Source organism: Mus caroli, chromosome 11 (assembly GCF_900094665.2).
Source record: "Mus caroli chromosome 11, CAROLI_EIJ_v1.1, whole genome shotgun sequence".
Taxonomy (NCBI): Eukaryota; Metazoa; Chordata; class Mammalia; order Rodentia; family Muridae; genus Mus; species Mus caroli.
In genome coordinates, this window is record NC_034580.1 from 90,035,342 (window position 1) to 90,050,465 (window position 15,124).

Here is a 15,124-nt window from a genome sequence, read left to right on the forward strand (position 1 = left end):
GACTCTGCAGCTGTCTTCAGACACACCAGAAGAGGGCTATAGGCAATGCAGATGGTTGTGGGCTACCATGTGGTTGCTGGGATTTGAACTGAGAAACTCTGGAAGAACAGTTAGTGCTCTTAACCAGTGAGCAATCTCTCCAGCCCCAAATAATATTCTTTTTGTTGTTGTTGTTTTTTGAGAAAGGGTTTCTCTGTGCAGCCCTGGCTGTCCTGGAACTCAACTCTGTAGACCAGGCTGGCCTCGAACTCAGAAATCTGCCTGCCTCTGCCTCCCAAGTGCTAGGAATGAAGGTGTGCGCCACCACTGCCCAGCTCCAAATAATATTCTTATATTCATCTTTTGACCGAGTACAACTTCATATGCTAAACTGTGACCTTTATACGCTTAAATTTTAATAAAAATAAACACAACTTACAGAATTATCAGTTATTTTCTAGAAATACTAATTAAATCTAATTCATTTCTCAATTAATACCATCTTGTATTTATGAACTAATTCATGAGCTAGGCATGGTATTTTGGAGGCAGAGGAATCAAAGAGGAAACGAGTCCCCACCACAGGTTTTTCTCTTTGTAGCCCTGGCTATCCTGGAACTTGTTCTGTAGACCAGACTGGCTTCAAACTCAGAAATCTGCCTGCCTCTGCTTCCCAAGTGCTGGAATTAAAAAGCATACACCAACCTCCACATCTGGCAATTTTTATTATCTAAAAACAAACAACCTCTAACAGATAGGAGAGATGGCACAGCACTTAAAGAGGTGGTACTGCTCTTGCAGAGGGCCCGTACACAGTTTCCAGAAACCAAATTGGAAGCCTCACAACGACCTGTACTCTTCTCTAGCATGCTTGCACATACACATATGTGCCTGGTGTTAGACTGGTATGTGCCATTAATCCCAGAAACTTGGCAGATGGCTCTCTGCAATCTGGTCTACATAGAGTTTCAGGTCAACCAAGGCTACAGAGTGAGATGCTGGCTCAAGAAAAAAACAAGAACAAAAATACTACTAACAACCACCACCACCACAACTGAAACAAATACATGCACACGTGCACACCAGCAACAAAAAGTGGTCAGTGACTGGGTCAGTCAAGAAACCTGGATTCTGGAACCCATGTAAAAGAGAAAGGAAAACAAGACTCCACAAAGTTAGTTATCACTTGGCCTCCACATGGCTCACCACAGCAACCCCACCTCCAATACACAATTAGAATAAATTTAAGGAGGGATGGGGGACATGGCCCATCCTGTAAAAACAGCTGGTGCTGAGCTGGACAACCTGAGATCATTCCCCAGGACCACATGGTAGAAGGGAACTGACTATGAGTAATGGTATGTGCTATCCCAACCATAAAATAAAATGTAAAATAAACATGTGTTTAAAATTCAAGATTGATATATCAAGCCTAAATAACAGACTGAGTTTTGTAACAACATTGACATGACATTACTTAATGTCTTTGTGTGTGCACATGTGTGGTTCTGAGGGTGCTAGTGCGAACCTCCTGTCTTGCTCTGCACCATTCTCTTTAGAAACACCAATGCTTGACTTTCTCTGCAACTTAAGCTCCCTGTCACCTTTTCTTCTTGAGACAAGATCTTACTCTTTACCCCGGGGCAGCTTGGAATTAATTATACAGTACACGGTGGCTTTGAACTCTTAAGTACCCTAAGTACAATTACAGGTATGAGCTAACATGCCCAGCTTCCAAACCTAAACATTCTTATAGGTTGTCTATTTTTAATGAAGACTAAACGCTTTAGACGTTAAAAACTATTTAAGATTTACTTTTATGGGTATAAGTGTTTTGTCTGCATGCATGTATGTGCACCACATGCATACCTGGTGTCCACAGGTTAGAAGAGAGAATTGGATCCCTTAGAACTGGAATTGCAGATTGTTGGGAGCCACCATGTGGACAATGGGAACACAACCCCGAGTCTCAGAAAAGAACAAAGAGTATTCATAAGCGCTAAGCCACCTCTCCAGCTCCTATACTTTAGAATCTTAATGTTTTAAGTTTAAGCCATTTCTGAACTTCTTGTTTGGATATAGTAGCACATTTCTGTAATCACAGAACTAATAAGGCAAGGCAGAAGCTCTAAGCTCAGAGTCTATAGTGATCCGCCTTGCAAAATGACAGTAATAAGACAGTTGTGGTAGCTTATGTCTGTGATCAAGCACCTGGAACACTAAGGCAGGGTGGCTGGGAGTTTGAAACAAGGGCTACAGAGAAAAAGAAGTCTGTCCAAAAAGATCAATCCAGGGCTGACAAGTCAGTGAGTAAAAATGCGCTTGCTACCAAGACTAAAAGCCTGAGTTTGATTCCATCAATCCATACGGTGGAATGAGAGCCAACTTCCACTAGTTGTCCTCTGATCTACACCCACGCACACCAATTTCTCTAATCAAAAAATATTTTTGAAAAATCAAATGATACCAAACCAAAAAGATAAGCACTTTATACCATTTAGCAATACACCAAAACTGTATTACTCTTTTTCTTTTCTTTTTAAATTTTTTTGAGACAGGGTTTTTCTGTATAGCTCTGACTGTCCTGGAACTCACTCTGTAGACCAGGCTGGCCTTGAACTCAAAAATCCGCCCGCCTCTGCTCCCCCAAGTGCCTGGATTAAAGGCGTGCACTACCACGCCCGGCACTGTATTACTCTTATCCTGCATGTTCTCCTCATTTAGTCTTGAGCCTCCTGCTCCCCACTATGCAGAATAAAACTCAGAAACTGGTATGTAGCTGGCAAGTTCTAACCATTGGACTATACTTCCAGCCTCTAAATTGCTTCTGATTCTTCCCCAAGAATTGGAGTGCTTAAAAACCAAAAACATTAGAACACGGAAAACTAATAGTACATATTTGTGTGTTTCAAATGAAGTTACTAATGCCAATAATACAAATAAATCTACATATCTTCTTTTATTCATGTTTACTGTATGCATGCATGTGTGCAAATGCATGATAAAGTCAGAAGTGAGTGCAGCGTGTCTTCCTCAAACACCCCTAGCCATTTTTATTTGCTACCATCAGCTGTCTCTTGCAGCTGCTCTCCACCTTAGCTTTTGGGACAGTGTCCTTTGCTGAACTTAGAGCTTGCTGATTGGCTAGTCTGGATGGTCAGTAATCCCCAGGAATCCATCCACCTGTCTCTGGCAACCCAGCACTAGGGTAATAGGCATTGTGGTGCCTAGCTGCATAATTGTTATCTTTCTTTAGGATATAATTGTGGCAACTACTCGAAATATAAGATATTAGCTGCTGGCATTTAATATCAGTCATTGAAAAACATAAACACTTAATCACAAATTAAAATCTGTGCAAGTCCTCTCAAGGCCTACTAATTAATCCACTTGGCCTTCTCCATGCCTATTCTTTTCTTTATTCAACAATTCTGGACTCCATGTCCACCACGGACCGAGCAATGCAGTAACAAAAAGCAGGGATGGGAGGAAGTAACAACTCTCACAATGCGATTACGATCTAGCTTCCTAAACCTTAGAAAGCAGTTTCAACTGTTATGGAAACACAGGGAACTTACTTACTAAGTGTACACTGTACCATTACCACTGAGTTATGTTCTCCTTAAGTTCCATTTTATAAGCAAATCATATAGGAAATAAATGCTTTCAACATTTACTTTTGATGCTGTAGATACTACTGAGATTAACTCCTGCTGGCAATGGTCAATCTGATATTTGAGTACATGGATGCTAATAAAGTCTGCACTGTGGCCAGAAACTGCATGCCTGTATGTAATCCCAGCTACCTGGCTTCAGTAGATTTTGAATCTGAGGTAAGTATGAACAACATAGTGAGCTATCTTAACCCCCTCCCACAACAAAACAATCCACAACACAAACACCCTTAACGGCCAAGCCTGACTGCTTCATATATTAAGACTTCGGTGATGGTGCACACCTTTAATCTCAGCATTTGGGAGGCAGAGGCAGGTGGATTTCTGAGTTCGAGGCCAGCCTGGTCTACAGAGTGAGTTCCAGGACATCCAGGGCTACCCAGAGAAACCCTGTCTCAAAACAAAACAAAACAAAACAACTTCAACTGCTGTACATGTATCAATTTAAAATCCAGAAACGCCAGAAATTTTTACTGTCGTTTTTTGTCTATCATTAATACTTTAGCTATCTAAGTTTTAACAGTCTCATCCAGCAACCCTAGAATTTGAGTTCTTCCTGCCTTGGCCTTCTGAGTACTGGGATCTGAGGGTTGTGCCACCAAGCCTAGTTAATTTTTTTTAGATACAGGAATTTACATAAGGAAAAAAGAGGGGGGAAAAGGCAGAAGGAACATCTCAAAGACAGTTTTGAAAAGGGCGTGTCAGAGTCAGTTTTCAAGCTATGGTTTTGCTCCAGCTATACCATGATCATACTTTCAAGTAATCAGACTGTGTCTCTCACTGTGTCATATACTCCTTTGCTGGTCGTGGCCCACACGTTCCTTACTGCTTACATAGTTTGAATGATAAAATTTCAATCACTCTTCCACAGCAGCCAGGCAGTGAACACCTCCACTGCTTAAAAACCTTCAACTGTTTCCCAACGTAATGAAGTCCAAAGTTAACTCTTGCTTATCTCACTCCCCACCAAAGATACCTAAACAAGGGCTTCAGTTGTAAAAAATGTCCCAACTGCACTTATTTCTTCAGCCTGCCATTTTCAGCCCTTCCTCTGGCTAATTCTTACCAATCCATTAGGTTCCAGAGTTTAAAGGCCACTTTATGCTCCAGGCTCTTTGCACCTTCTGGTTTTTGTCATTGTAGTATTCTTATTGTGTCACTGAAGTACACTTAACAATTCCTATTTGTCACCCACTACACTGATAGTTCTCTAGGGCTGGATGTTTTGCACACACACAATTCTGCTATTTGTGTTAAGTGAAATGTATTTCTGTCTGTAGAAAGGAACACAGGAATTCCACTAACCTAAGCTCTATCTATCTCTCTTGGTGAAAACCAAATCTAAGGTCAAAGCTGTGTGTATGTTGTCAAAATATATCCACACATACTTTTCCTAAGTCAACTGCTGAGGCTTGAAATGAAATGACCCCCTTAGCTCATGTTTGTGAATACTTGTCTCCAAGTATTGGCACTGTCTAGGGAGATAGACTGAAAACTTTAGAAGACTGAGCTCATAGGAAGTATATCTCTGAAGGCAGGCTATGAGGCTTAACAGTCTGGGGTCATTTCCTGTTCTTTATCTTCTTCTGGCTGGCCAGTAAAGAAAAAGCTGCTGACCAGTCTCATGTTCCTTCTACTATGGAAAACAAGACTGTGTCCCTTCTGCAATTGTAAGCCAATTTAAACCCTTTCCTTAATTGCTTTTGTTATGGTATTTTATCACAAGACAGAAATCAAACCAAGCCGGGCGTGGTGGCGCACGCCTTTAATCCCAGCACTCGGGAGGCAGAGGCAGGCGGATTTCTGAGTTCGAGGCCAGCCTGGTCTACAGAGGGAGTTCCAGGACAGCCAGGGCTATACAGAGAAACCCTGTCTCGAAAAACCAAAAAAAAAAAAAAAAAAAAGAAATCAAACCAATAGAACAGAAATGTAGTATTTTCTTTCAGTATGTATTTATTATATTATGCCTATATTTACAGTTTGGTGATACAGGACATCTTCAAAACTTATAAAACTGCCTCAAAACATGGTAGGTTCCTGAAAACACAAAGAGACACACTAATGGATGTATCTCCCGCCCCAAGCAATAAAAACTGACAGACCTTTCAGACCAGAGATGAGTTGCAAATACTACTCTCAGACAAGACAAGCAGCAAAGAAGATTCTCTGACCAGCCAAGCAGCCTGAACAAAGCAAAAACCAGCCCAGCTGTCTGAGTCACTCTCCAATCTGTTGAGCTGCCTGCACGCATTTAATATTGAGTAGCGGATATCATGGACTACACTGAGTTTGGTTGGTTGTTTTTGGGGGAGAGAGGGGGGACATGACTATGCTTAGCACACATCTGGAGGTCAGAGAGCAACTTGTCTCTTTTCCAAATGAAGAAATGGCTCAGAGTAAGAATACTTACTTCTTGCTCCTGTGAAAGACCCAAATTTGGTTCCCAGAACCCATGTCAGGTAGTGGCCCTTATTTCCATCTCCCTCCCAAGAATTCAATGCCCTCCTCTGCCCTCCCAGAGCACCTCTACAGGGTGTAGCAATCGTTTTTAAAAACTTGTTTTGATATGGACAGTATCAATGACGTTTGTTACTATATTTGCTAACATCTCAAAAATTTTAGAAATGTACATTTAGTTCAACTCTCTTCATAAATTATTAACCTTTAATAAACAGGATATCGTTGAATTAAGGTATGTCAGAAAAGCAACTGCAGTCAGTAGGATGTGGGAGTGTACTCCTATATACAAGAAGATTACTCAAGGCCAGCCTGGAAAACTAAGACCCTGGTCCCAGCAAATAAACCAACTGCATTTGTCTCATTGCAGACATTCTAAAAGTCAGTTACATGATTAAATTAATTTTGGGAAGCAGTTCTGAATGTAAAACTTCAATGTGAACTACAAAATTCCTATTATACAAAAAATATTAAAAGCTCCAAATTAAATTAGACTTTGTATTTCCCTACCACCTTCTGTAATGGCTTCTCTATTGATTGTTGAAACCTTCCAAGTTGAATCCTAACTGAAAGGTACCCCAGGCAGTGATTACTTAGGAGTAACACCAACCACACCTGGGAAAAACTGCTTAATACAAAAACATCAGTGACTGCAAACAAATGCAAAGCACAAATAAGAGCCAAAGGAGTGTGTTAATGAATCACGGGAAGAACTGATGTTAAGAAAACTACTCTCAGTCAGACCATGCAGTAAAGACCACACCAGTATACCATTCAAGACTCAACAAGACTGAATTTGTGGGGTTGTTTGCCATCTCCCACAAAAGCAAATATGGGCCTTCAAGATGGCTCAGAATGTAAAGGCGTTTGCAGCAAAGCCTGAAGACCCAAATTCAATCTATGAAGCCACAAAGAGAGAAGAACCAAGTCTCAAACAGGTTGTCCTCTAGAGGGTGCACCACCACCCACCCACCCACTCTCTCTCAATACACAAATGTAAAATATCAACAGTAGCCTAGAAAAAAAAGTCTTGCCATGCTTGTAAAGCCAGCACCAGGGAGCTGGAAGATCAAGAACGAAAGGGCTCAAAGTTGCTCTGTTACATAGGACCCCCATCTCTAAAACACAAGTTTTATAAAGTAACACTTTTCAAAGTGCAGACAAAATTAATTTTAACAATGTAGAGGCAAGAGGATCAGGCATTCAAGGTCACCTGGAGCTATATATCAATAAGCAAAGACACCCTCTGCACAAACAATACACAACAGGAGAGCTCTAGCTAGCTCTTGCTACCACACCTGATGACCAAATCCCTGGAACCCACAAGACAGAGAATGAACTTTCCCAAGTTGTCATCTGCCTGCCCCACTCCTCAACAACAATAAATGTAAACAAAATTTTAAAAAACTTACTGTGCTGGCTGGAGGGGTACAAAACTATGCATTTAAAATAAATTACCCACCAGGCAGTGGTGGTGCACACCTTTAATCCCAGCACCCGGGAGGCAGAGGCAGGTGGCTTTCTGGGAGGCCAGCCTGCTCTACAGAGTGAACACAGAGAAACCCCGTCTCAAAAAAAACCTAAATAAATAAATAAATAAATAAATAAATAAAATTACCCAGGTCAGTCAAATAAAGTTATCTTACAAGTAGGCTGAAGAGACAGCTTAGTAATTAAGAGCACTCGCTGTTTGGGTCCCAGCACTTACATGGTAACTCACAACCATCCATGCTCAATCCCAGTGGGGCCCTAATCCCTCTTCTGGTGTCTACGTGGTGAATAAGCACACTCATACATCACATAAGAAAAATTCATGTATGTGTATAAACACACAAATATATTTTAGAAAACCTATTAACCGACTATTAACACTAAGGAAAAGCCGGGCGTGGTGGCGCACGCCTTTAATCCCAGCACTTGGGAGGCAGAGGCAGGCGGATTTCTGAGTTCGAGGCCAGCCTGGTCTACAAAGTGAGTTCCAGGACAGCCAGGGCTATACAGAGAAACCCTGTCTCGAAAAACCAAAAAAAAAAAAAAAAACCAAAAACAAAAAAACACTAAGGAAAGTTCCCTTTCACTTCCCCTCTGTGGCTCAGCAGTTAACACTTCCAGAGGTCCAGGTTTCAAGTCCCAGCACCCACGTGACAAACCCTAACTGTCTCTAATCCCAGTTCTAAGGAATCTGAGGCTCACACATTCATGCAAACAAAGCATATACACCAAAAACAAACAAAGAAACAAACAAACAAACAAACAAACAAAAGCCAAGCTCTGGCTAGCCTGGACCTTGCTATATAAAAAAACAGCAGACTGGCTAGGAACTCAAGAGTGCTAAAAAAAGGCTTAAAAGGAATACTACCATGCAAGTTTCCATTTTGAGTGCTAAATAGCTACAGATCTTACAATCTCCTTTTTGCTTTGTTTTGTTTGAGGCTGGGTTAGTTTAGACTAGTCTGGAACTCTGTGCTAAAATTACAGGCTTAATTTCCAGTGGTCTTTTTGGATATTTTCTCATCCTTATCAAAAAAGTCAAAACAAAATAGCCTGCCCAGTTATCAGTTATATCGATTTTCTCGAGCTAACTGAAGACTGGCAGATAAAAAGAATTTTCAATACAGGCCAGAGAGATGGCTCTGTATGGGGTAAAGGCACCTGCTGCCAAGTCTGAGGATTCCTGTCCAACAAACACCCCCATCTCTCCAAATCCACCAAATAAATTTTAGGAAGAAAAATTTCTGCCGGGCAGTGGTGGCGTACATTCCAGCACTTGGGAGGCAGAGGGAGGCGGATTTCTGAGTTCGAGACCAGCCAGGGCCACACAGAAAAACCCTGTCTTGAAAAACCATTTAAGGGGCTGGTGAGATGGCTCAGCGGGTAAGAGCATTGAGTGCTCTTCCAGAGGTCTTGAGTTCAAATTCCAGCAACCACATGGTGGCTCACAACCATTCATAGTGACATATGACGCCCTCTTCTGGTGTTTACAGACAGCTACAATGTACTTACATACAATAAATAAATTCTTAAAAAAAAAGAAAAAGAAAAACCATTTGAAAAATAAATAAATAAGTACCAGCCCCCCCCCCAACTGTAATGAAAATGCAAACCTATGCTACGGTGTTAGACAGAAACACTAAGATGAACCTTTACATTCAGATGCTGGACTTGCCTATCTCTTGGGAGTTTGATTAGCAACCAAAAAGGACAGCATCTAACTGACCTGAAATAAGACCAAGGGGTTCCTCCCCATGCTTACCAAACCCTACAGTACCTGCACTATTTACAAAGAAAGGCCACATGTTTTGTCCCTGGTCATGACCACCAGCACTGCCCTCTTAACCCTTCAGACTTGCAATTTGTCATTAAAGGCATGACAAGTTATTCAATCATATCAATAAAAAGCATTAGAACTGAAAGAAAATTCAAGCTTCAAATGTACTTTCCCCATTGAGAAATCATAAACATAGCCACATACATTATTATGTACCATTCTTCACAAGGTGTGTTCAAAACTTAAGACGTTAGGAATGAAGTCACACTTCTCCTTAACCCAAAACATAAATGTCCTACTTGTGGATCAGGGGAAATAATTTTTTTCCCCTGACCTTTGTTCTTTATTTTTGAGACAGTCTCAAGATATAGTTCTCTGGCTGGCCTGAGATTCACCAGGATCCACCTGCCTCTGCCTCCTCGGTGCTGGGATAGGTAGGTAATAGGTGTGTACCAAGCCCAGCTAATTTTTCTTGTCTTTTACAAAGTTTAAATTGACTAATCCCTTTGAGTTTGAGGCCAGCCCTGACCTAGAGTAAGTTCTAGGACATTAGAGAGACCCTGACTGGAAAAACTAATCAATGCTGACTAGGCAGAGGTGGTCCAAACCTTTAGTTCTAGCTCTTGGAGACAGAGAGAGGCAGGAGGATCTCGTTGAATTCAAGGCCAACATGGTTTTCAGAGTTAAGTTCCAGGACAGCCAGGGGAAACAGTGAAACTGTCTTGAAAAAACAAAAACAAACAAACAAGAAACAAGACAAAACAAACAAAATGCTTAGATTAAAGAGTTAAGGGGGGTGAGGAGAAGAGAAAGTTCACTGAGACAGAAGCAAAAAACCCAGCAGAAGAAGGTCAAGACATAAGTCTAGACTATACTGCCTACACTGTAGGCAAGAGAAGGACAGTGGACATCAGGAGATTCACATGCTGCAATGAATCAATGCAACTAACAACACCGTAAACCTACCCTAAGAACATACTGGAAGTCAGGTACCACTTCCAGACAACTTTACCCATACACTTTTTTTGTTTTGGGGGGTTTTTTGTTTTGTTTTGGGGGGTTTTGTTGTTGGTTTTTTTGGAGATAGAGTTTCTCTGTGGAGCCCTAACTGTGAGTGTGAAGTAGACCAGGCTAGCCTGGAATTTACAGGAATCCCACCTGCATCTGCCTCAAGTGTTAGGACTGAAGGCTCCTGCTACTAGCACTGAACACTTTTTTTTTTAACATACAGAAATCAGGTACCCCACTTTACTTTTTTTCTACATGTCAAAAGAGAAATTGTTACTTTACTCAAACCCTGTGTTTAAAAACAATGCATACTGAGCTGGAGAGATGGCTCTGTGGGGAAGAGGTCTGACTGCTCTTCCGGTGGTCCTGAGTTCAAATCCCAGCAACCACATGGTGGTTCACAACCATCTGTAATGAGATCTGATGCCCTTTTCTGGTGTGTCTAAAGACAGCTATAGTGTACTTACATATAATAAATAAATAGATATTTTTTTTAAAATACATAATTTACTTTCCTAAAAAGCCTGTTAGCCAATCGTGGCAACGATGTAATCCCAGCACTCTGGAAGCAGAGTGAGGATTTCAAGTTCGAGAACCACCTGCTTACAGAGTAAAGCACTGCCTCAAAACCAGGAACAAAACAAAGCTTTTGTTGAGCCATTTTCTCATATTTTATCAAGTGATTTAAAACTGCTGTTTGATTATAACTGCAAGGTAAAATCAAATGTACCCACTCTCCAGATCAGATCTAAGTGTGCTCCATGTACAAAACTAGATTAAAAAGTACTTGAAATACAGTACAGTATATGCACGAAGAACGGTGCAACCTCAACAGTGCTACAAAAATTAGATTTAGCTTTCCCGATGTGAGAGAGAGAGAGAGAGAGAGAGAGAGAGAGAGAGAGAGAGAGAGACACGCTCCGGTCCCACCTGGGACCCAGGAGTTATAGTTAACCTTTCTAAGAGTAAAAGGACCGAATGAGTTTATGTGAAAACAAAAACCTTCACAACTGCCTAGCTGAGGGACTACTACGGCCATCAAACCGCATTAGCAAAAAACTGTTCATGATAAACCTCGTTACGTCTTTCAACTGTCTACCTTCGCACAGAAGTGTCCAAATGGCAGCACTAAGCAATGCACTGCTACGATGTCCTTCCTCACGGATACTGGTCCGGAGTCAGGCTATCTATATATATGTGTGTGTGTGTGTGTGTGTATAGGACTCCCGACACACACACACACACACACTCTCTCTCTCATTCATATATATATATATATATATATATATATATATANATATATATATATATATATATATATATATATATACATATATATACACACACATATATATATATGCTGCACCCAAATAACGGAAGCCTGCCTTTCTTATTCATACGGTAAAACCCCGGAGCACTGGTGGAATCAAGCGAGCCCTTCCTTCTTCCTTTTCCCGCGTTTCCCGGCCTCACCAAGGTGCTTCTTCTGCCCAGCCAAGCGCCATCCCGGACTTCCTCCACACAACAACAAACGCCGCTATCCCCGAGGTTGGCGCGGAATCCTCCCTCCCTCCTGGGCCGCTCGCCCGCCTCCCTCCGCCGTCAGGTGCTTCAGTCGGCGCGGCCGGGTCCCCCCAATCGCGCCGCGCCCCGCTCGGGCCAGCCTCGGCCCGTCCTCGGGTCCCTTCAGCTCCCCTCCCCCAGGCCCCGGGGCACAGGCCCGAGGCCCACGGGACTTACGCTCTCGTGGTCCCAGCGCACGTTGCTGCGCTTCTCATCCGGGGCGAGGTTTCGGTCCCGGCCCATTAACTCATCCAGCAACTGCGCGGCAGAAATCATGGTGCTTCCTCCGGGCGGCTGCTCACGCCAGCCCTAGCACCCACCCGACAAAAAACCCCACCAACCGCCCGGCCGCCGAACCAAGCCCCCTCGGCCCACTCTCAAGCCCGAAAAGCCTCTTCCAGAAAGGAGCCGAGAAGACAAAATGGCCGCCGCCCGGGCACCTTCCCAGCATGCCGTGCGCCCGCGGAGACACGCCTAGGCCCGGGCTGCGAGGGCGGGCGGCGCGGCTTCGCAGACGAGGGGGCGGGACCTCCGGCCCGGGCCGGGGGCAAAGCCGGGCCAGGCACTGACTCCGCCCCCGCCGTGCCTTCCACCCAACCGAGTGGTGGACGCTCTAACGGCTGCCGGTGCCGGCCTCTTTTTTACTTGGAGAAAGAGCAATCTAGCTCTGGGTCCTTTGCCACTGCCCTGAAATGGAGAAAATGCCCCTTTGTCCACGTGCTGTGCGGGGGACCATCTTCCAGGGAGGGAAACAAGAAGAGCAAGCTGCGATCGTGCTTAGACTCCATTTTCCTGTCGCTGTAGTTGCTTCCTCCTCTACCTGTCCTTATTTATGTCTGCACCCTCCACCCTTCCCACACCCACCAAGTTCCGATGCTGGGGATTGAACCGGGAACTTTAACGCTTAACGCCCTACCAGCGAGCTAAATCCTCAACTCTTCTACCGGGTTTTGTCCGGACTTCCTCGATTTTTAGGGAGGAAAAATCAAGGAATAGGCTATAAGCGGTGGAGGAATTATGTTGTGATACCTCCAATCCAGGAATTTATCTTCCTTCACTTTGTGTCAAGTGTGTTACTGTGTGTTCAGGGAATCATAGAGGAGACCAGAGGTCACCCTCTAGAGTCCATTACTCAGGAACTATCCACCTTTGTTTTTGTTTTTGTTTTTCGGGATAGGGTTTCTCTGTAACCTTAGCTGTCCTGGAACTCACCAGGCTGGCCTCGAATTCACAGAGATTCCCGTGTCTCAGCCTTATGAGTGCTAGGATTAAAGGCTAAAGGCACGTGCCACCACGGCTCCTCAATCTAAACTTTCAAAAGACTAGGAAAACTTAGCTGGGCTTGCTGTCACAGTATACCTTTTATCTAGGAAGACACTGGGAAGGCAGAGTCGGGTGGATTTTGTGAATTCAAGAGGTTCACCTGCTTCTGCCTCTTGAGTGCTCACACTTGGGAGGCAAAGGCAGGTGAATATCTAAGTTTGAGGCCAGCCTGGTCTACAAAGCAAGTTTCTGTATAAAACCATGGCTGTTACATAGAGAAACCCTTTTTCAAAAAGAATGTCTCACTGGGACTTGAGCTCTCTGTCAGCCTGAAAGCCCTAAGAATCCTTTTATTTCTGCTTCCTTAGTACTGCAGCTATAAACCACTGTTTTACATGTATGTGCTGGGGATTAAACTCTGCTCTTCATGCTGAGTGAACTCGCTGGAATTTCTTTAAAAGTATTAATTCGGCCTTGCAAGCTTTTAATCCCTAACAATCCAGAGGCAAGTTGATCGAGGCCAGCCTGGCTCAAGAATGGAGTTTGAGGCCAGCCAGGGCTACATAGTGAGACATTGTCTCAAAATCAAGATTCATATTCAGCTAGGAATAGCAGACCGGGCCCATAATCCCCTCACTTGGGAGGCTTGGCCAGAAGGATTATTGTTCCAGACCAGCATGGGTTGCTGTGTGAGTCCCTGTCTAAAACAATTTTTAAAAAAAATAAAAAACAAAACCCGGGGGCTAGTGAGATGACTAAGCTGAGAGACATCTGTGGACAAGCTGGATGAACGCGACAGGAGTTTCATCTCCCGGACTCACAGAGAAAGGAGAGAACCAACTCCCCAAAACTGTCCTCTGACCTCCTTGGGCTGATCCGCACACACAGACACTAGCACATAAAATAGAATGTAATTTTAAAAAAATTAAGGGCTGGAGAGATGCCACAGCAGTTGTTGGCATTGGCTGCTCTTGCAGAGGACCCAGGTTCAATTCCTAGCACCCACATGGCAACCCACAGCTGCCTAACTCCAGGGTCAGACACCCCCTGCCCCCAGACAGACAGACAGGCAGGCAAAACACCAATGCACATGAAGTAAATTATATTTAAAAAGTTAAAATTAAAAATTGGAGGCCCAAAGTTGGTGGCTCATATAATCCTCAGGAGGTAGAGGCAGGCAAATATCCAGGATAGCTGGGTTACACAGAGAAACCTCAACAAAACTTCTGTTACATGCCCACATCAGTGTTAGTGTGCAGATTAAATGAATTGATACACTCTGCACATTGATAGAGAAGACCCAACAGGTTCTTAATTCCTTTATTAGCAAGAGGGAATGAACCTTTTTATTGTTAGAGTGGAGGAGTCAGCTCCCTGTGGCACTGACTGAGGAGTATGGCAAAGCTCCAACCAGGCAAGGTGGAAAATGGAGGCCTCGAACTCAAGACGGACAGTCCTCCCACCCCAGCCTCCCAGTGTGTTAGCATATATCCCTCAAACAGAAATCTGAAGAGTTTACAGTTAAGAAACGCAAAAGAGTTTTGAAAACATGAAATAAATAACAATGAAGAAAACTGTTAGTCTGCTAGAAAAGGAACTTTTTGCTGTCCTCAGACACTCCAGAAGAAGGTATCAGATTTCGTTACGGATGGTTGTTAGCCACCATGTGGTTGCTGGGATTTGAACTCGGGTCCTTCAGAAGAGCAGTCAGCGCTCTTAACCACTGAGCCATCTCACCAGCCCGAAGAGGAACTTTTAAAAGTATTCTTTGAGTCTCATGAAGTTGAACTAGAATGGGTTGGTTGGGGGCTGGAGAGATGGCTCAGTGGTTAAGAGCACTGTCTGCTCTTCCAGAGGTCCTGAGTTCAATTCCCAGCAACCACATGGTAGCTCACAACCATCTGTAATGAGA

The 15,124-nt window shown here is 43.4% G+C and overlaps 1 protein-coding gene across 4 annotated transcripts in view; it reads right to left on the bottom strand.

The window, feature by feature from the left end:
• The window catches only part of Luc7l3 (LUC7 like 3 pre-mRNA splicing factor), a 30,980-nt gene extending 18,575 nt beyond the window's left edge, over positions 1-12,405 (bottom strand). For 3 of the 4 annotated variants that reach the window (XR_003837993.1, XM_029483326.1, XM_029483324.1), the window contains exon 1: positions 12,127-12,400. Coding sequence is in view for 3 of the 4 variants with exons in the window: in XM_029483326.1 (XP_029339186.1) it covers positions 12,127-12,225 (99 nt within the window). In the remaining variant the exon portion in view is untranslated. Of the gene's footprint in view, positions 1-12,126 lie in introns of all 4 variants that reach the window. The other variant, XM_021177450.1, reaches the window with a different exon arrangement.
• Positions 12,406-15,124: the final 2,719 nt, after the last annotated feature.